General features: G+C 43.2%; 1 protein-coding gene across 2 annotated transcripts in view; it reads left to right on the forward strand.

Moving 5' to 3' along the window:
• LOC139415221 (disheveled-associated activator of morphogenesis 1-like) overlaps positions 1-23,881 on the forward strand; it is a 121,464-nt gene that overhangs the window by 85,486 nt on the left and 12,097 nt on the right. The window contains exons 4-19 of one of the 2 annotated variants that reach the window (XM_071163131.1): positions 5,421-5,492; positions 7,100-7,194; positions 8,388-8,721; positions 9,608-9,718; positions 9,878-9,981; positions 10,089-10,155; positions 10,247-10,364; positions 10,961-11,099; positions 11,513-11,571; positions 12,001-12,188; positions 12,468-12,764; positions 13,469-13,576; positions 14,838-14,867; positions 15,419-15,519; positions 21,116-21,200; positions 21,582-21,688. In XM_071163131.1, coding sequence (XP_071019232.1) covers positions 5,421-5,492; positions 7,100-7,194; positions 8,388-8,721; positions 9,608-9,718; positions 9,878-9,981; positions 10,089-10,155; positions 10,247-10,364; positions 10,961-11,099; positions 11,513-11,571; positions 12,001-12,188; positions 12,468-12,764; positions 13,469-13,576; positions 14,838-14,867; positions 15,419-15,519; positions 21,116-21,200; positions 21,582-21,688 — 2,015 coding nt within the window. The remainder of the gene's footprint in view (positions 1-5,420; positions 5,493-7,099; positions 7,195-8,387; positions 8,722-9,607; positions 9,719-9,877; positions 9,982-10,088; positions 10,156-10,246; positions 10,365-10,960; positions 11,100-11,512; positions 11,572-12,000; positions 12,189-12,467; positions 12,765-13,468; positions 13,577-14,837; positions 14,868-15,418; positions 15,520-21,115; positions 21,201-21,581; positions 21,689-23,881) is intronic. The other variant, XM_071163132.1, reaches the window with a different exon arrangement.

A 23,881-nucleotide genomic window follows, 5' to 3' on the forward strand; every position in this document is an offset into this window, starting at 1 on the left:
CTGGGAAGGCTTTCCACTTGATGTTGGAACATTGCTGCGTGGACTTGCTTCCATTCAGCCATGAGCATTGGTGAGGTCAGGCACTGATGTTGTGCAATTAGGCCTGGCTCGCAGTCGGCGTTCCAATTCATTCCATAGGTGTTTGATGGGGTTGAGGTCGGGGCTTTGCAGGCCAGTCAAGTTCTTCCACACTGATCTCGACAAACCATTTCTGTATGGACCTCGCTTTGTGCTCGGGGGCATTGACATGCTAAACAGGAAGGGCCTTCCCCAAACTGTTGCCATAAAGTTGGAAGCACAGAATCATCTAGAATGTCATTGTATGCTGTAGCGTTAATATTTCCCTTCACTGGAACTAAGAGGCCTAGCCTGAACCATGAAAAGCAGTTCCAGACCATTATTCCTCCTCCACCAAACTTTAAAGTTGTCATTTTAAGGTTTGGAAGCTCCCAACGAACAGTTATTGCGCTGGCATTGCTTCCGGAGGCAGTTTGGAACTCAGTAGTTAATGTTGCAACCGAGGACAGACTATTGTTAGTTGCTACGCACTTCAGCACTCGGTGGTCCCATTAGGTAAGCTTGGATGTCCACTTCCTTTTGTATATATAGTGTATGTAAATGTTTGTAAGCCCATACTGGTCAACATGACCTTGAAGAGAGGTTGAGGGCTGCTGGCCACCCATCTTAAGGTCAGTGCTGGAGGTGCCGGATAGAGACAGCAGTTTTTAACCAGATTTCCAATAAAATTCTAATAAAATAATTTTAAAAAGCAGACAGCTCACTCAAAGTTAACAATGAACTGCACAAGATCAAATCTGTCTCGACTAATGCAATATGTATCACATTAAGTATGGAGAAAACAACAATGTTGGCCAATGTTGGATTTTTGAGGTTGGTTAGTTTTTTTATTGTTTTTATTTAATTGAATTTTTTTATATATAATCACAGTTTTTGATTTCTGAATCTCTGAGCAATTGTATTTGTATAAAATAATTTTCCAAATGTTTTGAGCTCAGTATTAGTATCATGTATTGTATACAGTCATTTTGGCTCATCTCTATCAAGGGTGCCAATCATTTTGGAGGTGACTGTAGGTTGTACGCCATTTGGTCTGCCTACTTGTAGTCCCAAAACTGAAATAGAACAGAGACTCAAAGTAGGACAATGCAGATAAGTGGGCCTAGTTTATCTTCAACTCATCTCTGCGAACTGTGGCCCAGAACACAGAGTGAGAAAACCAAACCTTTATGTCCATAGATTATTCCTGGCTACATACGAAAGCACAAGCTTGATGAAAATCTTGGGAGAATTGTGAATGAATGCTCAAGTTGTGCATTGGGGACATTGCTCGAATTTGGAAGGCTACATCTGCCTTGCAGGGCCGTTGTCCATTAATTACAGTGGGCTCCAAAAGTATCGGGACAGTGACTGTTGTCATTTTGGCTCTGTACTCCAGCACTTTGGATTTCAAATTATACTATTAATTTGAAGGTATTTCCGGGTGAACTTAAAGCACTTTTTGTACATAGTTTAGAAATTACATCACTTTTTTGTACATAGTCCCCCCATTTTAGGGGACCAAAAGTATTGGGACAAATTCACTTGTGTAGTAAAGTAGTCAAAAGTTATGTATTTGGTTCCATATTCCTAGTATGCAATGATTACATCGAGCTTGTTACTAGCACGCAATGATTACATCATGCATCATCAAACTTGTTGAATGCATTGGCTGTCTGTAGAGTCCCAAGCATGATGTAATCATCGCATGCTAGGAATATGGGAATAAATACTAAACTTTTGACTACTCTAATACACATATAAGTGAATTTGTCCCAATACTTTTGGTTCCCTGAAATGGGGGGCTATGTACAAAAAGTGATGTAATTTCTAAACGGTTCACACAGAGAAGTCCACAGAGAAGTCACTAATTCCTTTAATTTACAATCATTTTTGTGAATAAATATTTAATTTTGATGTTATAATAAGGTTGGTAGCAACATGGAAAATCGTAGTTGAAATTTGATGCACCTCAAGTCGACTGCAAAAGCCACAATGGGCTGGCTAGCTAGCTAGCAAACGTGGCTACAAACAATAGTAACAAAGCTAGTTAGCTGTAAAATCGTCTAAACAAACTACACTATAAATTTAATAGTCAACAATCTCTCCATGTTCAACATGCATATCGATGTGCCTCACAGAGTGGAGTCTAACATTCGCAAAGGTAGATATACTTTTGAGGAGATGGGAAACGTTGCCAACGTTAATGGGCTGCGTGGTGCATTCTGGTCGATTCTTGGACAAGACGTGAATGGGAGTCTTCTGAAATGGGAGTTAATTAACTTGCTATCTGTAGCATCGTATAGCTTTGGAATCGTGACATTACGTACTATCAAGGAAAATAGGCAAAAAAAGAAACGTTCCTTTTTCTGGGCCCTGTCTTTTAAAGATAATTTGTAAAAATCCAAATAAGTTCACCAGATCTTCATTGTAAAGGGTTTAAACACTGTTTTCCATGCTTGTTCAATGAACCATAAACAATTAATGAACAGACGGTAGACAATTAAGGTCACAGTTATGAAAACTTATGACACTAAAGAAGCCTTTCTACTGACTCTGAAAAACACCAAAAGAAAGATGCCCAGGGTCCCTGCTCATCTGTGTGAACGTGCCTTAGGCATGCTGCAAGGAGGCATGAGGACTGCAGATGTGGCCAGGGCAATGTCCGTACTCTGAGACCCCTAAGAAAGCGCTACAGGGATACAGGACGGACAGCTGATCATCCTCACAGTGGCAGACCACTTGTAACAACACCTGCACAGGATCGGTACATCCAAATATCACACCTGCGGGACATGTACAGCATGGCAACAACAATTGCCTGAGTTACACCAGGAACGCACAATCCCTCCATCAGTGCTCAGACTGTCTGCAATAGGCTGAGAGAGGCTGGACTGAGGGCTTGTAGGCCTGTTGTAAGGCAGGTCCTCACCAGACATCACCGGCAACAACGTCGCCTATGAGCACAAACCCACCGTCGCTGGACCAGACAGGACTGCCAAAAAGTGCTCTTCACTGACGAGTCGCGGTTTTGTCTCACCAGGGGTGATGGTCGGATTCTAATTTATTGTAGAAGGAATGAGCGTTACACCGAGTTCTGTACTCTGGAGGCGGGATCAATTTGGAGGTGGAGGGTCCGTCATGGTCTGAGGCGGTGTGTCACAGCATCATTGGACTGAGCCTGTTGTCATTGCAGGCAATCTCAATGCTGTGCGTTACAGGGAAGACATCCTCCTCATGTGGTACCCTTCCTGCATACTCATCCTGACATGACCCTCCAGCATGCCACCAGCCATACTGCTCATTCTGTGCTTGATTTCCTGCAAGACATGAATGTCAGTGTTCTGCCATGGCCAGCGAAGAGCCCGGGTCTCAATCCCATTGAGCAGGTCTGGGACCTGTTGGATCGGAGGTTGAGGGCTAGGGCCATTCCCTCAGAAATGTCTGGGAACTTGCAGGTGCCTTGGGGGAAGAGTGGGGTAACGTCTCACAGCAAGAATGGGCAAGTCTGGTGCAGTCCATGAGGAGGAGATGCACTGCAGTACTTAATGCAGCTGGTGGCCACACCAGATACTGACTGTTGCTTTTGATTTTGACCCCCCCCCCCCCTTTGTTCAGGGACACATTCCATTTCTGTTAGTCACATGTCTGTGGAACTTGTTCAGTTTATGTCTCAGTTGTTGAATCTTGATAGGTTCGTACAAATATTTGCGCATGTTATGTTTGCTGAACAAAAACGCAGTTGAAAGTGAGAGGACATTTTATTTTTTTGCTGAGTTTACATTGACTTTGAGAAGGGATTGCGTAACTATTAGTCTAGCGACAACCTGAACGCGATTGGTCGATAGTCTGCTTAGTGGGGCGATTTACGTTCCTTTGTTCATTGGATCTCTTTTCTATAATATCTCAGACAAATGCACCATACAATGCACCCTGGACTAAAGAGGCAAACAAATAGGAATAATGTGCTAGACCTTTCATTAAATTACACATTTCTCGAGGTAGGAATATCACAAAAATATCATCAGTGGCTCATTTGAGAGAAGACATCCTCCAGAGTTATGACATTGGCCAGTATTGAAATCTGACATATATGATAGACGTTTTTGTGATCTAAAAGCCGTATTCCTATGAACTACCAGTGTAGTAAGAGCGATTTTGCACGGTGCTACGTAATACTGTCCGAACACCAATAACTCGGATACACATGAAAACTTGAAATGACCCAGAGAATCGATAGAACATCACTCAGAGATGCATAAAAACATAGCATTCAAAATGGGTGAACCTTTCATTTAAGGCTGACAATCTGCACTTTCACCTCAGTCATTGTATCATTTCAAATCCAAAGTGCTGGAGTACAGAGCCTAAACAACAACAAAATTGTCACTGGCCCAATACTTTTGAAGCTTACTGTAATTAATGGACTTCAGTCCTGCAAGGCAGATGTAGCCTGCCAAATTCGAGCAATGTCCCCAATGCACAACTTGAACATTCTTTCACTAATCTCCCAAGGTTTTAATCAAGCTTGTGCTTTCGTATGTTGCCAGGCAGAATCTATGGCCATAAGGGTTGGTTTTCTTCCTCTGTGTTCTGGGCCACAGTTCTCAGAGACGAGTTGATGATAAACTAGGCCCCCTTATCTGCACTGTCCTACTTTGAGTCTCTGCTCTGTTTCAGTTTGGACTATTCATGTATCCACTATACTAGATCTACTCTGTTTCTTGTGTCAAGTTGTGTGAGTGTGTTTGTGCTCATATTTTGTATGTTTATGTTGTGTGTTTTTGTGTCTGTGCACACATGCCTGTTTAGGTCCATGTGAATTGTGTGTAAATTAGGTAATTTACTCTCAGGGCCCTGAATGTGGTTGACAAATCTGTTGTTGAAATGCTAAATGTGTTTCTGCTTTCAAGAGGAAGTCCCTGTCGTGATGGCTGCAATGGCATGTGAAATGTGTTATTCCCATGGTTCTCATTCACAATATATAATTCCCACATTGTGTTATGAGCATTTTATTCCAACTCTACAATTCCCACTAATTTCATGCTTTACGTTACTTTCATCATTCTACCTACCCTGTTATTGTTGAGGATGTTCTCAGCTTAAGTAGGCCACATGATTTATTGGGGTCATGATGATTTAAAACAATATGCTTCCATTACTGTGTTTTATTCTCAACTCCTCTGTGCTCCCGGTCTCTTGCATGGACTTAACAATGGTGGAAACTCAGTCCAGCCGATGCTGACACCAATCATTTGAGATTGTACAAGTGCACCCTTCTGTAAAAGGGTGCAGAATTTGGACGCAAGCCCTAGTGGAAGACTCTAACCGACCAAACACATACTCTCTTCTCCTCTTTTTAGGAACAAGAGGAGAACAAAGGTGCAACCAGCTGGCCAGAGTATTACATTGACCAGCTCAATTCCATGGCTGCCGTAAGTAATGACTCCTTGTCATTCTTTACTCTAGGTCTCTTGTCTATGATTTTGTATCAATCTCTATCATTGACACTTCCAAAGTGAGTGTACTGTGGTACTGAATTTCACTTTCACACTCCTTAAACAGATCTGGAAGAGACTTGACTGTCAATATAAACATTTAACTTTATCATTTACATGCTTGATATCAGTGATCCTAAAACCTGATATGCAGTATGCAGGTTTATGCCCCAGCTTAGTTGCATCTCACCTGATTCTACTGAGCTGGGACTAAAGCGTTGAATACGCTGCGACGATGAATGGCTAAAAGCTGCGGGTTGCCGTCCTATTTGCTGTCGCTGCGGTGTGTTATAGGGACCACTCGGTTGCACTCGGCCGTCCATGGATCTGGTGTGTGTTTCCCATAAAATGTGCGTTACTGCGGCTCTCCAAGAGCAGGATGGAGGATCACTGTGTCTATATCAACTTTTGCACTGATTTGAGATTATCCTTGATTGAAACCTGATCAGGTAATAAAAAGCATGTGCAGTAACTTAAATGATTCTTAAATTCTCAATAAAAGAGATTGTACTGTACTCTAACTTCAAAACAATGTAACAAACAAATGCAAACAGTTATAATTACATCGGTAATCTGTAGCTCCTCAGATCAATCCTAAATCAGATTAATTCTGCATCCATGTTAGATTCAAAATGTAACCGCAATTGTCAGCGTTTTAACTCCTGGCACGTGCTATGTTGATATGTTTTTGGTAATACTATTGCAGTTTTGGCAGGTGCAAGAGGTTCTGGGTAAGTTCCAAAGAAAGTCAGGCAATATCTAGCACAGACATGCCTCAGGCCTAGACACATCCAGCCGACTCAACTATCTAGAACTGTTCCTTTTGTATTCAAACAGCCGAGCAAAAACCTGGCACAGATTCGAGACCTTTCTCCTTTATCTGAATGGCACGTTCTCCACTACACTTCATTTATAATAAAAGCCAATGAACACAGAAATTGCTGGCACATGCTGGGATGCTTGTTATCGGATCCAAACATGGAGTCCCTTTCAGGTGCTTGTTCCCCAGCTGTTCCATACGCTTGATAAGCAGCATAGGTTTTTAGCTGCACATGTGCAAAAAGCGTATGTTTGGTCAAGCAAAATATTACTTTCCAGTCAGAAATGGTATCTTTTGAAGCCACAGTCTGTAAGATTTCCAGTAATTAAATACAGAAATTGTACACATTGATTTTGAATATGACTTACAGTACAAATACCTTCCTCAGTTTAGTACAACTTTCCTACCTTTTTATGTAACCAAATAACGAAAGACCTGTTACTTCATGTTTTACTTCATGTTTTTGTTGTATTTATGTATGAATCGAATCATGCTTAAACAGTAATGTTGCTCTCACAGGATGTCATACGTCGAGCACTACAGATAATCTGTATCATGCCAATATCACAGGATGCATTTGCTCTATTGTCTCTGTTCCTATTGGTACTATTCACAGTTAGTGTGGCTTGAAAATACAGCACCTGGCTCAAGGAGTAGTCTAACCAATTCACGGCATTTTGACATGTTGTAACAGCTTTGGTGACGCTATATTTACGTTGCACAGAGGAAGACACTCCTTGCCCTGGAGAAGGAAGATGAGGAGGAGAGGAACAAAACGATAGAGAGCCTGAAGACTGCTTTGCGGACGCAACCCATGAGGTGCCCTGGCTCTCAAACTTCCATACACTTCACTGTACGGCGCATACACTCGCTAAAGAAACTCATTTAAATAGACTTGTAGATAGACACACACCCTCTTCAAAAATGACCTGTAGCTACCACACATAGAATAAACACAGGAGGGAACAGGATTGTTTTCTGAAATGAATTTCATTATACAAACGCTCACAGACACACACACACACCCCCTTCTCTCTATTTCCATGCACTCTTCCTTCATTTTTTTTGTACTCTCTTTGAATTACAAGAACTGAAATAACAGGACCCTACAGGGAGTAATTGCCATTGGAGTTACAGACCTATAGAAGTGTATATGCAGACCAGAATGAACAACAACGGCCCAGTAATTCATCACTGTACTGTAGATGGCTAGGCTGGAACACCACTCTTGGATATTGTCACACATGTCATAAATGATATGGTCCCTCTGCTGCGCTAGTTACAGTACCAATGCTATGTGGAGCAGTTATGTAACTGCTCTTAATAAAAGTAGGCTTTATTATTCTAACGCTTCAGGCAGTCCTTCCCAGAACACCTAATCTTTCATTCAAATCACCTATTATGTCGTTAATCATACTTACTGCTGTGGGGCAGTAACCTGGGTAGCGTTCATTGCAACGTAAAATGTATTGAAATGAAGATGAGTGTTTCTTATTGGCCAAGTCCAGGTAGACCCCTCCCTGTTTGTCTGTTTCTTCCGTTTGGTGCCAAATGAACACGACCCAGATTGATCTGCTGATTGAACATATGGTGTCCCTCTGGCTGCATTGTGTGTAGCATGTTTTTTTGTCTCTTTCACATTAGTGTGTGTTGCACCGTTTAATGACCCTGTGCGACCTGAAGATCAGGTGTCAGAATTTCACCCCCAGGGGTTATGGTGGCACTTGGTCACTTACTGGCCTTTTATTTCTTCAGGTCTTTGTTTTTTAACAACTTTGATAACACACTCACAGAGGTTGACCATTTCCTCAAGATGTTAGACCTAATTACTATTTTGGGTATTTCCAGTGCTTAGGATTGTAGTCTTTATACCCTATTTCAAGTGGAAGAAATGACAATTACTACATGAGATCCCATAGACTAGCCCCTTTCCTCCAACTGGCAACTGGCACTTGCACTTTTAACTTAGTTTTTTTTTATTGATATCCCCATTTCCACTTGACCTTCCTCAGGTTTGTGACTAGGTTCATTGACCTAGATGGCCTGACCTGTATCCTCAACTTCCTGAAGACCATGGACTATGAGACGACCGAGTCGCAGATCCACACCTCGCTCATCGGCTGCATCAAGGCCCTGATGAACAACTCCCAGGGGCGCGCCCACGTGCTCTCGCACTCGGAAAGCATCAACATCATCGCCCAGAGTTTGGCCACCGAGAACGTCAAGACCAAGGTGGCGGTGCTGGAGATCATGGGCGCTGTGTGCCTTGTGCCTGGCGGGCATCGGAAGATCCTGGAGGCCATGCTGCACTACCAGCGCTTCGCCTGTGAGAGGACGCGCTTCCAGGTGGGCAAGGGGAGGGTTATTAATTAATATTTTAGTCACCGTTAGCAACCAATCCCCTTAGTTGTATTGGATAAACATTCAGTACCATTTAATATTGTAACATTTTGACTTTTGGCTGGGTTATATACACTGAGTGTACAAAACATCCAGGTGAAAGCTATGATACCTTATTGATGTAATTTGTTAAATACACTTTAATCAGTGTAGATGAGGGGGAGGTGACAGGTTAAAGAAGGATCTTTAAGCCTGGGGACAATTGAGACATGGATTGTGTATGTGTGCCACTCAGACGGTGAATGGGCAAGACGAAAGATTTAAGTGCCTTTGAACGGGGTATGGTAGTAGGTGCCAGGCGCACCAGTTTGTGTCAAGAACTGCAACGCTGCTGGGTTTTTCACACTCAACAGTTTCCCTAGTATATCAAGAATGGTCCTCCATCCAAATGACAACCAACCAACTTGACACTACTGTGGGATACATTGGAGTCAACATGGGTCAGCATCCCTGTAGAACGCTTTCGACACCTTGTAGAGTCCATGCCCTGGTGAATTGAGGCTGTTCTGAGGGCAAAAGGGGGTGCAACTCTATATTAGGAAGGTGTTCCTAATGTTTTGAACACTCAGTGTATAGTTGACACCCAATTATAGTTATTCATTTCAGCGCTTGAATAATGAATAATGTAATATTTCCTTTAAACATCCGCCCTTTATTCAAATAACATGATTGGCTGGCCATTTGCAACAGTAAACGCTTTACATTGGCTAAAGTGGTTTGGCTCCAATGGTTTGTGCAACTTTGTGTCTGCAATATAAATTGTCTCTACAATATGATTGCTCTCTGAACGACGAGCCATATCTGTGGTCATCTCCTCTCCTTCACCACCCAGACCCTGCTGAACGATCTGGACCGGAGTACGGGTCGGTACCGGGATGAGGTCAACCTGAAGACAGCCATCATGTCCTTTATCAATGCTGTCCTCAGCCAAGGTGCCGGAGAGGTAAAATTAGCCGTCAACCTCTGCATCGCTTGTCTCCTAACTCCACACTTGCACCATACTTCAATTTGATTTTCTCTTCAATCGAACTTGTGCTGCACCTCAATCTGACTTAACTTTATTGACACCTACTTTTGGTCCTCCATCTTGTTATGTTCCCAGGCCAGTTTAGAGTTCCGCATCCACCTCCGTTACGAGTTCCTGATGCTCGGAATTCAGCCAGTCATTGATAAACTTCGCTCCCATGACAACTCCACATTAGACCGGTGAGTTGGAGCCCAGTTCCCGTTAACCTGAATTGTGACACAAGCCCCTTTTTTCTCTTGATCTCTGACTAAGCATACCCCTATTCATTTTACTTCCTCTCCCCCAGGCATTTGGATTACTTTGAAATGCTGCGCAATGAGGACGAGCTAACTATGTCGCGACGTTTTGAGTCGGTAAGTAAAAACTTCTTGTTTCCTTCCTGAATCCCATCGTCGGTTGTGCATAATAAGGACTGTGACTTGTCAACGTGTTCTCTGTTCCCAGGTGCACATAGACACTAAAAGTGCTTCCCAGGTATTTGACCTCATCCGGAAGAAGATGAACCACACTGACGCATACCCTCACTTTATCTCCGTCCTGCACCACTGTCTCCTCATGCCTCGTAAGTGCTCCCTGCCTCATTCCTGACCTGCTACTAATGTTGACCCCGGTCAGTAAGAATTTAGCGCTGTGACTTTGGTAGTTGCCCAGAATATTGTGTTTCCCTATTCCTGTCAGTGGAGGCTGCCGAGGGGAGGATGCCTCATAATAATGGCTTGGAATGAAGCGTATGAAATGGTATCAAACACATGGAAACCATATGTTTGATGTATTTTCTACCATTCCACGTGTTCTGCTCCGGCCATTACCACGAGCCCGTCCTCCCCAATTAAGGTGCCAGCCAACCTCATGATTCCAGTAGAGCTGACCTGCTGTCTTCTTCCTGCTAGCTGTGCGTGTGCGGGTGCACGCCGTGTGGGGGTGCAGGTGTGTGGGTGCAGGCGTGTGGGTGTGCAATTTGAATGAATTTTTATCTGTATGACGATTTGTCAGCAAACCAAGATGGCATCTTGCCCTCTAGCCACACTATGTATAAATCAATTGTGGAAACCTCTTTCTGTCCTTAGTTAAATATCTACTTGTGCAGAGAGGCCTCTTCTACTCGACGACATCTCTGTAACGGCTGTATTTGATGATCTCACTGTGCCCCCCCCCCAGATAAAAGGAGTGGGAACACGGTGCAGTATTGGCTGCTGCTGGACCGCATCGTCCAGCAGATGGTCCTGCAGAACGACAAAGGCCACGACCCCGACGTCACGCCACTTGAGAACTTCAATGTTAAGAACGTGGTGCGGATGTGAGTGCTCTCTGTGTAACCCCTTAAGATGACGAGGGAGAGAGGGAGCGCGCCCTGCTTGAGCGCAACTGACTGGGATGACCTGGGATGATATAGGCCTAGGAAAGACATGAAAATTCATAATTGAACTGTCAAATGAAATCATTTCCTAACTGACCCTCCAATCAATACTTCAATACTGTAGGGAACCTCAGTCCCTTGGAGGCTTCTTATAAAATGTATTTAAAATCTGTTAGTCTGCACTGCTTCAGTATGAAAACTGTATTTTAATTCCCATAATAGCAATGAGCTCAGCTCCATTTCCACAGGATTGATTGTTTGCATGTTGTCTTTCACATAAGTCAATGCATCAGTCATAGAATGCTCACATTGAGGACCCTCCAGTAACTTTGTTTGTGTGTCTCTCCTTACAGGCTGGTCAATGAAAATGAGGTCAAGCAGTGGAAAGAGCAGGCGGAGAAAATGCGAAAAGGTCAGTTTCATGTTTTGAGTTGCTTCTTTGTGAAACACTGCCCTTTTGGCTCTATTGCACGTTTTAAAAAAGACCACAAAGAATTCGACAGCATGTAATTTACACTTCACATGGAAGGGATTGACTACTACCTCCTCTACCTCACCAGTAGCACATTGATCCAGTCACTGCCTACTATTGGCCCATATGTTACCCTGCCCCTGTTAGATCTATCAGAAATAACAGCAGACAACCATCTTCTGAGCCACCCTGTGGTCCCATGGGTTGATCGCAACAAAGATTGTGATTTAACATTTCAACACGGTCAACTCAGGAAATGATTAGAAAATGATCATAGAAAGGAATTGGTGATATCCAAATGTCCTAATTGAATTGAGTTGAACCGAACCTGTTCACACTCACAACATAACCTCCAACCCCATCGGGCAGAGCACCACGAGCTCCAGCAGAAGTTTGAGAAGAAGGAGCGCGAGTGTGACGCCAAGACCCAGGAGAAGGAGGACATGATGCAGACCCTCAACAAGATGAAGGAGAAGCTAGAGAAGGAGAGCACCGAGCACAAGGCAGTCAAGCAGCAAGTGGCTGACCTCTCTCTCCAGCTCCACGACCTCAGCTCTGTACGTCACCCTTCAACTCCTTCAGACTTATACAAAGAAATGGCACCAAATATGCCTTAATGTAGATTCATTATGTTTCATCAAGATTCATTTACTGTTATTAGATTTACAGTACATTATAGAAGGCACATAAAGTAAATTACTGCGTGGGTCTCTGATGCAACCAATGTTACGACATCAAATTGAAAGGGAACGATAAGCTAAGGATTGAAATACGATTAATTAAGATAAGTGATGGTGCATTGTCTTTATCTGTGTATTTTCCCCCAACATTTCCAGAGACCGATCGCCAGTGTCCCAGGCGGTCCCCCCTTCATCCCTGGCCCCCCTGGTGGGCCTCTCCCACCCCCCCCTCCCCCAGGAGGCATAATGCTCCCTCCCCCACCACCCCCAGGGGGTATGATGCCCCCTCCACCACCCCCACCTCCAGGTGGTCCCCCGCCTCCTTTTGGACGGCCACCCATGGGAGGGATACCTCCTCCCCCTGGGGCACCCCTGGGGTCCACTCTCAAGAAGAAGAACATCCCCCAGCCGTCCAACCCACTCAAATCTTTCAACTGGGCCAAGCTGGCTGAGGTGAGATTGCAAGGGTTTGAAAAGGGTCATGTTCATAAGAGATCAAACAGAAGTCAACGGACTGAAACAGGGAGAGACTACCTAGACTTGTCCAATAAGGAACACTCGTTTCTGTTCCTTTGCAAAACGTTTTAAAACAGTTTCTGTTGCGTGCCCTAAAGAACATGACCCCGGTAATTCCCTACAGAGTCAATTTGACCTCCTCTTTGTCATCATTGACAGCGACAGGGAAATGTTAGTCTGTAAAACCTGCAGACAATATTTTGATCCCTGAAAGTTTCGGTTTAGTTAGGGAGAATGTTACTTTTTTCCCCAGTTATTCAAGTGCACTTAGAATGGGGAACCAGATGAAAACGTTCCTGTATGTTCTGGGAATATTTTTGTTAGTGTTTAAGCTGATTCTATATTAGCTCCTATAAGTGATTATTCTTCTGTTGCAATCTTTGAATAACATACTCTTGTGTTAGGCCTTGGTGATTGAACTATGGCTGCTGGAGATTGCTTACAGAACATATTGAGGATACTGAAAGCCAGGGTTGGGGTCAATTCCATCTCAAATCAGTCATTTCAGGAGGTGAACTGAAATGTTCCTCTTTGCTTGGAATTTCTGTTTATTTCGTTGAATTGAAATGGAATTGATCCCGACCCTTCTGAAAGCACCACCTCAAAAAATGTCAATAAAATTCTCCCACTCTCCATCCCAGAATAAGTTGGAGGGCACTGTATGGACAGAAGTGGACGACGGGAAGGTTTTCAAAATCCTCGACCTGGAGGACATTGAGAAGACCTTCTCGGCCTACCAGAGGCAACAGGTACTGTACTACGGCCAAGTGTTCACGCTGGTCCTGCTGATGAAGAGAACAGTTTTATAGAGCCACCAACATGTATCCATCCTCACCCTTTTTCTACTTATTCCCTTCTCGTTAGAGATAAATCACCAATACAAAACATGACTTCACTCATGCTGATTATTTGCCATCTCACAAATGTAGAGTAATACCATATTGTTTGGCTAGTGTGCAGTCTACTGGCATTTGGCACTACTAAATAACATAAAAGCCTTGCATGTATGAATAACAGAAATACAAAAGAGCACTGACTACTTAGCGTACACTGTCATAACCTTTTTATGATGCTAGAGTATCAATGTAAAATATCTTCAAGATCATCAGACACGTAAAGATTGAGTTTGGCCCTTAGTGCCTGGAGCTTAGTATTACCTAATACCACAACACTCTGATGTTTGTGGGATGAACAGATCACCATATTGTCGTCAGGGGAAACATAGGGACTTTTGTGTTCACAAACATTTGCAGACATTGTCCTGACGAAATTGGACCCAGGGCTACTAAAATCATCAGCTAGTTAGCACATAAGCCACAAACACAGGGAATAGCTCTTATCTCACTACTCAATGGCCCTCTGTATGGAATGCAAATCTGCTTGAGTTCACCTTGATCATACCAATGCAAGAGATTTAGTCACAATGTAGCCTAGGTTTTCATTCTGCGCTATTTAAATCAGGGGTGTCAAGCAATGAGGCCCAACATCTGATTTAATATGGCCTCCATGTGTGTCCCCTTCGCTAGTTTCTTTGCATGTTTGAAAAAAAAAAAGATTTGAATGTAGTTAAAAAAATAATAATCTAATAACATCAGTGAATTCATAGTTAAGGATCTGTTGTAGATGAGGCCGCTCTCACATTTGCCTTAACATTTTGACGTCCCTGGTCTAAATGAACATTATGACAAACGTATCACGCTCAACTGACTCCAATGTTGCCACATTTGTTTTGCCTGTGACTCACGCTAACACCCGCACCTCATGATCAGCTCACACGCATGCACGCAAACACACATGCATTTGGCAATTCCCCAGCCCCCATCCGACACCCATCTCTTATGGCCCATCAGCCTTTGCTTGCCTAGGCCAGTCACACTCCCACTTCACTCATCACTGATCAACCGTATGAGCTTGTTTCTATTTGTTTGTTTGGTTTGGCCTGAATTCACCTAACTGCGCTATCATTATAATGAGTGCCCACATCTTCCTTGCTTCTTGCCTGCGTTCTAGGACTTCTTTATGGTCAATAACAGCAAACAGGTGAGTTCATTCATTTCCACACCCAAAATGGTGTGGCACTTTTTTCATCCTCCTCCTCTTCTATCATTTAGAACATTTTGCTTTCCTTATCTTATCCTCTTGACATCTTCATCCTCTTGAAAATATATATATCTTCAGTAGACACATGAAGAAATACTTATAGCTTATGGTTTCCATAAATCAACAATATCCTTTTGTACATTGCAGTAATTTAGGCTTAGAAACTGTTCGTTTTTTTTCTGTGAAGGAAATACCCTCTTATTTTAAAGTATGTCAAAAAAAAATCCCAACCCCTTTTCATGAGAATGTCCATTCACTCATAATGCAGTGTATGTCTGTGTCTGTTACTGTGTTCGCACACGTAGGTGCCTGTGTCTGTATTCCTCCATGTATTTGCTTGTTTTCCTTGTCTGTCTTCGTAAGTTTGTCTCGTATCTGTGCGTTTTGTCTTTCTTTACTTTTTATGTATGTGTGTAATGTATTCCTCCTGTTGCTCCTAGTTAAGATACCTACCATTCTGAAATGCATCTCCTCTGAACGACTCTCCACAGAAAGAGAGTGAGGATTCGGACTCCTTGAGCTCCAAGAAGGTCAAGGAGCTCTCGGTCATCGATGGCCGCCGAGCCCAGAACTGTAATATCCTCCTGTTGCGGTGAGTGTGTGAATACTGGCAGTCAGAAACTGGGCCATGCTATTGAGGTAATTTCCTGTTCTGATGAGAGTAACATATTAGCACTGAAATGTCATATGCTGTTGATAGGAAATACTTTTTGTCTAATTATGATTTGATCCTGATGTCAGTGAGTAGGCTTTCTTCTTTGCGTCATTCTTCTCTTTCAATGCAGGCTCCAGTGAATCATGGGACTTTATCTCATAATCAAAACATTCTCTCTTTCTTTACACAAGGCTAATCTTGAGAATCCGGAACTAAACTATTGCGTAATTGTGTCAGATGGTCGATTAGGTATGAGGGAATATGTATGAGAGAAGATACTAATGAGACTAGCGAAGTCTCCACCCCCCTGAAACGGAAACTCTCAGCCAAAGCCCCCTTTTGATAAATGTTCGCTTTACAGAGAAAGTTTCAAGTTTTACAAAAACTTTTCCTTAAAAACATGCTACAATATTGCAGCATATTGATGATTACATCATCACTAATGTGTGGTTAGTTGGCAGATTGTTTTGCCCCAATGCAATGTGTAGAAGGAGTCATGCTTGTGCTACTGCAAAATCCTAAATTGCAACAGATAAAATTAGCCTACAAAATATATGTATGTATGTATGTATGTATGTATGTATGTATGTATGTATGTATGTATGTATGTATGTATGTATGTATGTATGTATGTATGTATGTATGTATGTATGTATGTATGTATGTATGTATGTATGTGTGTTTAGCATTTCAGTTCAGAGACGTAGGCTACATCATGTCAGTCAAATTGGTTGAGGGTTCAGAAGAAGGTGTGTAAAAGAGAGAAGCGGGAGGGTGAGCAGAAGCTACATAAAAATAAAAATGTGTGCGGCAGACAGACATCCAAGGTGATATGTATGTCATTGTTTTTAAAATATATTGACAGTAGACGTTACTTGGAGACAAATTCCTGGCTCTCAAAACTTGACTGAAACAACATGAAACAGCTCTCCGTTAGCAGAGCTGCTGTGATTTCTCAATAATTGAATGTGGTCTGGTATCATTAGTAAGCCACACATTCACACAGAGGGGAACTTTTAATTTAATCAAGACCAATCTGACTCAAAACGACCACGAAACAAGCCAAAATGGAACCCACTACTTCTAATGCTTCCTTTTTGGGTGTTCAAATCGGGTTGTCCCACATCAAGGCGATTTTATTAAGAGTTTGGTGGAGGAGGACCATTCAGTTGTGATGCAAGAGTAATGGTTTAGCTCAGGAGGAGAGATGGTTGTGTTTTTAGTTTTCCTGGTCATGAACTCCGGTCAATAATTACTCTCTATGTGGAAGCTTAGACCACTTCTAACAATTTATTGAAAAGGAGTGATTTTATAATAGAAGTAGAGTTGATCGTAGGATCACAACTTATTTTTTTCCAAACGCGAGAAGGTTGAGGTTTCTCAGTCAGAGCATGTGGTGTGATATGAAGAAGTTGCTCCATAGCTAGCTTTTATTTTACAATGTGTTTATTAGGTTTCCTAAGTAAAAGCTGTGCACAAACACACACCAAATTAGCTCCCGTTACAGTCTAGCCCATCTCGCAATTCAGAATCCTAGCTAAAATCAACCGCCCCTCCTATACTAATTTAATTTAATGGTTTTTAATGGGCTTCAAAAAGCCTTTAACAGAGACCTCCCATGCGGATGCACTCCAAGGGGATTGAATGGAGTACTACGCTCCCTTTTAAGTGGGTGCCCTCAAAAGACGGTACACAGATTTTGAGGAGCAAACATGATCTGTGAATAATCTGTGGTCAATGCCATTTAAAGACACCAGAGACAAAGATGCTCCCATCAATGGGCAGTCTAGTAAGCAAATGCTTACCACGACTCCATTTTGTTGCTCCCAGCCTACGGACAGAAACTCAAACAAGAAGCTCCCGCGCTCAGGTCTGTTCAACGCTGGTCCGACCACTCTGATTCCACGCTTCAAGACTGCTTCGATCACGTGGATTGGGATATGTTCCGCATTGCGTCCAACAACAACATTGACGAATATGCTGATTCGGTGAGCGAGTTCATTAGAAAGTGCATTGACGATGTTGTACCCATAGCAACAATTAAAACATTCCCAAACCAGAAACCGTGGATTGATGGCAGCATTCGTGTGAAACTGAAAGCGCGAACCACTGCTTTTAATCAGGGCAAGGTGACCGGAAACAAACAGTGTTGCTATTCCCTCTGTAAGGCAATCAAACAAGCCAAGCGTCAGTGTAGAGACAAAGTAGAGTCGCAATTCAACGGCTCAGACACAAGAGGTATGTGGCAGGTTCTACAGTCAATCACGGATTACAAAAAGAAAACCAGCCCCGTCGCGGACCAGGATGTCTTGCTCTCAGACAGACTAAATAACTTTTTTGCCCACTTTGAGGACCATACAGTGCCACTGACACAGCCCACAACCAAAACCTGCGAACTCTCTTTACTTGCAGCCGACGTGAGTAAAACACTTAAACGTGTTAACCCTCGCAGGGCTGCAGGCCCAGACGGCATCCCCAGCCGCGAGCATGCGCAGACCAGCTGGCTGGTGTGTTTACGGACATATTCAATCAATCCTTATCCCAGTCTGCTGTTCCCACATGCTTCAAGAGGGCCACCATTGTCCCTGTTCCCAAGAAAGCTAAGGTAACTGAGCTAAACGACTACCGCCCCCCGTAGCACTCACTTCCGTCATCATGAAGTGCTTTGAGAGACTAGTCAAGGACCATATCACCTCCACCCTACCTGACACCTTAGACCCACTCCAATTTGCTTACCGCCCAAATAGGTTCACAGACGACGCAATCGCAACCGCACTGCACACTGCCCTAACCCATCTGGACAAGAGGAATACCTATGTGAGAATGCTGTTCATCGACTACAGCTCAGCATTTAACACCATAGTACCCTCCAAACTAGTCACCAAGCTCGAGACTTTGGGTCTCGACCCCGCCCTGTGCAACTGGGTACTGGACTTCCTGTCGGGCCACCCCCAGGTGGTGAGGGTAGGTAACAACATCTCCACCCCGCTGATCCTCAACACTGGGGCCCCACAAGGGTGCGTTCTGAGCCCTCTCCTGTACTCCCTGTTCACCCACGACTGCGTGGCCATGCACGCCTCCAACTCAATCATCAAGTTTGCGGACGACACTACAGTGGTAGTCTTGATTAACAACAACGACGAGACGGCCTACAGGGAGGAGGTGAGGGCCCTCGGAGTGTGGTGTCAGGAAAATAACTTCAAAACTCAACGTCAACAAAACAAAGGAGATGATTGTGGACTTCAGGAAACAGCAGAGGGAGCACCCCCCTATCCATATCGACGGGACAGTAGTGGAGAGGGTAGTAAGTTTTAAGTTCCTCGGTGTACACATCACGGACAAACTGAATTGGTCCACCCACACAGACAGTGTCGTGAAGAAGGCGCAGCAGCGCCTCTTCAACCTCAGGAGGCTGAAGAAATTCGGCTTGTCACCAAAAGCACTCACAAACTTCTACAGATGCACAATCGAAAGAATCCTGTCGGGCTGTATCACCGCCTGGTACGGCAACTGCTCCGCCCACAACCGTAAGGCTCTCCAGAGGGTAGTGAGGTCTGCACAACGCATCACCGGGGGCAAACTACCTGCCCTCCAGGACACCTACACCACCCAATGTCACAGGAAGGTCATAAAGATCATCAAGGACAACAACCACCCGAGCCACTGCCTGTTCACCCCGCTATCATCCAGAAGGCGAGGTCAGTACAGGTGCATCAAAGCAGGGACCGAGAGACTGAAAAACAGCTTCTATCTCAAGGCCATCAGACTGTTAAACAGCCACCACTAACATTGAGTGGCTGCTGCCAACACACTGACTCAACTCCAGCCACTTTAATTTTGGAAATTGATGTAAAAATATTTCACTAGCCACTTTAAACAATGCTACTTAATATAATGTTTACATACCCTACATTACTCATCTCATATGTATATGTATATACTGTACTCTATATCATCTACTGCATCTTTATGTAATACATGTACCACTAGCCACTTTAACTATGCCACTTTGTTTACATACCCTACATTACTCATCTCATATGTATATACTGTACTCTATACCATCTACTCCATCTTGCCTATGCCGTTCTGTACCATCACTCATTCATATCTTTATGTACATATTCTTTATCCCTTTACACTTGTGTGTATAAGGTAGTAGTTTTGGAATTTTTAGGTTAGATTACTCATTGGTTATTACTGCATTGTCGGAACTAGAAGCACAAGTATTTCGCTACACTTGCATTAACATCTGCTAACCATGTGTATGTGTCACGAATCCCGCCGAAGATGGTGCCTCTTCCTGTTCGGGCGGTGCTCGGCGGTCGTCGTCGCCGGCCTACTAGCTGCCACCGATCCCCTTTTCTGTTTCATTTAGTGTTGTCTGATTAGTTGCACCTGTTTCTTGTTTAGGTTTTGGGCTATTTAAACCTGGTAGGCCTGCCGGCTTTTGTGCGGGCTTGTTTTCTGTTATTTGGTTTGTGATTTCTGTGGATGTTAGTTTTTCCTGAACCGTTTCGTCCTGTTGTTTTGGACTGGGTCTTTTAGCGCCCGTGTGTGTGGCGTTGACCGACAATGTTGCTTTGGGAATAAACTATCCACGTATCTACTACCCTGCTCTCTGCGCTTGACTCCTCCACCCACTACTTCTTGTACTGACAGTATGTGACATACATTTGATTTGATTTAGGACAAGTAGAATTATATTTGAGAAAATACAATGTCTTTTTTTTTGCAGTTTCAAAGTACGGCTAGTTATTACAGTGAGCAGCCGACAGAGCCTGTCCGGCACTTGTTCCCCCACTGGATCGTTCTCGGAGTTGGTGCATAAAATCAGACTCATAATTTTTTACTTTCAACAGGACAATTCCACGAGGGAGAGGCCGTTAAGATCGTCTGTTTCTTTTTCGGCAAATCTCTCTCCAGACAGTTCCTCCCTATGATATTGTATATAAATACATTGCACATTTGGCTAATTCGTAATAAGCCTTGGCTTTAGAATACTTTTGAAATACATGTTTGAAACACAAACCGGTTAGGAAGTGCCAGGAACTGGAAACTGGCAATAAGGCAAAGAAGTTATGTTGGCAGTGTTTCTCATTGTGGTCTGAGGAAATGATTTACCCACAGTTTACTTTACTTTTCCTGTGGTTTGAAGTTCAGTGTTGCAGGCCAAATTTGAATTATACATTTAGTATTATCTATTTGTTTAGGTTGAGGCTTCGTGGCACTTCTTGTTGAAGTGCTCTTGACATCAAAGTAGAAAGCTGAGGCATATTCCAGTTGAATCTTAGAAATGCCTAAAACTAATTATGTCAGTGATATAAATAAATACATATATATATATATATATATATATATATATGATATAAACACATATATTTAGGTCAAGAATGAGCGGAAAATAACTTTCACAATGGCAGAGTTATTTGAATTTACAAATCACATGACGCCTCAAAAACAGTTAAAGTATTTATGGTGGTTCTAGTGTTAAGAGTTCCTGTGGCTGACATCTCCTGTGATTGTCATCTAGGCTGAAGCTGTCCAATGAGGAGATGAAGAGGGCTATCTTGACCATGGACGAACAGGAGGACCTCCCCAAGGACATGCTGGAGCAGGTGAGTCTACGGCAAAATCACATAGGCTTGAAACAGTAAACTTGCACACCTAAATGTGCTTCCAGGTGCATGGAGCAAAGCGTATACTTGTTAAAAAGAAAAACTCCAGCACACCAGAAATCGGTATGATCCAGTGTCACATGGGCTGACATTTTCTGTTTCTCAGTGAGCAAAATCAAATAGACGAGATTTCAAATAGACAGGATGCATCTTTGGATTACATCCACATAAATTATCACCTCCATTTCATAAACATCATAAAAAGAGAGGTTTAAGATTACATTGCAATATTGTAAGTGATATGGTAGATTTATGTCAGTGCAATGTTTAGCTACATATGTTGCTAGTGAATGGCCAGTCATTTTCATGGCTCCTCCTCAGATGCTGAAGTTTATTCCAGAGAAGAGTGATGTGGACCTCCTGGAGGAGCACAAGCATGAGTTGGACCGCATGGCCAAGGCTGATCGCTTCCTTTATGAGATGAGCAGGTAGGATGATCTGCGAGAGAGAAGTAGACCAAGGGCCTGATTCGATCAAATGTCTTTTTTGTTGTTGTTTATTTTTACACAATTCTTCCAACTTGCATCGGTGATGAACCTGAACCCACTGTGCTACAAGTCCATGTTAAGTAAGACTCAACATTATCTTGGTGAGCTCACAAGTCTTCAGGTCATAGGCAAGCTAACTTACTCATTACGAGAGCTTGGTTCCCATGTTCTCACATTCCCACAGAAATGGATGATTCCCACCATTACTTAATAACAAAACAAGTCCCATGTTGACATCTCAGAGTGGAGCCAACGACACCATAGTATTTCGACCTGTTCCTGCCAGTGTATCTCGCTGTTTAGTCTATGCACTGTAAGTCACTGTTGACCAAAGAGTCTGCTAAATTAATTTAGACACAGGGAACATCCCTGCTTAGACCACCCACCCTAAAGCCTGACTTGAGTTCGCTGCCTGGCTGTCGTTCTTAAGAATATTTGGGGGGGGGGGGTTGATACAGTTACATATCCCAATATTATTTTGGATGATATTAGGACCATATTTGACTCCAAGTATCAATATTTTTTTGCTACTGTAGGTAGCGTTAGCAAGCGCTAGTCGGTTGAATAGTACCTGAGCCAAAACTCCAGTATTTTTCATCCTATTGCTTGTTCTCCCTCTTATTTTTAAAGTGAGCCAACATGCTTTCAGGACTATTACACTACATAACCAAAAGCATGTGGACACCTGCTCGTTGAACATCTCATTCCAAAATCATGGACATTAATATGGAGTTGGTCCCCCCTTTGCTGCTATGAGCTTCCAGTCTTTTGGGAAGGCTTTCCACTAGATGTTGGAACATGTTTGTGGCTACTTGCTTCCATTCAGCCACTAGCATTAGTGAGGTCGGGCACTGATGTTTGGCGATTTAGGCCTGGCTTGCAGTTGGCATTCTAATTAAGGTTGAGGTCATTGCTCTGTGCAGGCCAGTCAAGTTCTTCCACACCGATCTCGACAAACCATTTCTGTATGTACCGCGCTTTGTGCATGTGGGCATTGTCATGCTGAAACAGGAAAAGGCCTGCCACAAGCTGTTGCCACAAAGTTGGAAGCACAGAATTGTCTAGTATGTCATTGTATGCTGTAGCGTTAATATTTCCCTTCACTGGAACTTAGGGGCCTAGCCCAAACCATGAAAAACAACCCCAGACCATTATTCCTCATCCACCAAACTTTAGAGTTGGCATAATGCATTCAGGCAGGTAGCGTTCTCCTGGCATCCATCAATTCCAGATTAGCCTGTAGGACTGCCAGATAGTGAAGCGTGATTCTTCATTCCAGAGAACGCGTTTCCACTGCTCCAGAGTCCAATGGCAGTGAGCTTTACACCACACCAGCTGATGCTTGGCATTGCACATGGTGATCTTAGGCTTGTGTACAGCTGCTTGGCCATGGAAACCCATTTCATGAAGCTCCAGATTTAACCGTTCTTGTGCTGATGTTACTTCCAGAGGCAGTTTGGAACTCTGTAGTGAGTGTTGCAGCCGAGGACAGAACATTTTTACACGCTTCCGCATTCTGTCATCCCGTTCTGTGAGCTTGTGTGGCCTACCAATTTGTGGCTGAGTCGTTGTTGTTCCTAGATGTTTACACTTCACAATAACAGCACTTACAGTTGACCGGGGCAGGTCTAGCAGGGCAGGAATTTGACAAACGACTTGTTGGAAAGGTGGCATCCTATGACGGTGCAACGTTGAAAGTCACTGAGCTCTTCAGTAAGGCCATTCTATTGTCAATGTTTGTCTATGGATATTGCATGGCTGTGTGCTCGATTTTATACACCATCAGCAATGGGTGTGGCTGAAATAGCCGAATCCACTCATTTGAAGGGGTGTCCATATACTTTTGTATATACTGTATAGTGTATTTCCCTGACTGTTCAAAACTTGTTTTCTCATGCTCTATCTTCTCTCTCTGCAGCATACATATAGTGAGCAATATGTTTGGAACATCAAATCGCAATTAAACCGCAGTATTTAATTGAAATACAAAGAGAATTGTGAGAATCTTAATCGCAATACATATCGTATCGGCACCTAACTATCGTGATAACATTGTGAAGTCCCTGGCAATTCCCAGACTTACTGTTAACTGTGTTGGATATAACCACAATAACGACACTCTTTCTTCATCAA

Source organism: Oncorhynchus clarkii, chromosome 8 (genome assembly GCF_045791955.1).
Source record: "Oncorhynchus clarkii lewisi isolate Uvic-CL-2024 chromosome 8, UVic_Ocla_1.0, whole genome shotgun sequence".
NCBI classification, from domain to species: domain Eukaryota; kingdom Metazoa; phylum Chordata; class Actinopteri; order Salmoniformes; family Salmonidae; genus Oncorhynchus; species Oncorhynchus clarkii.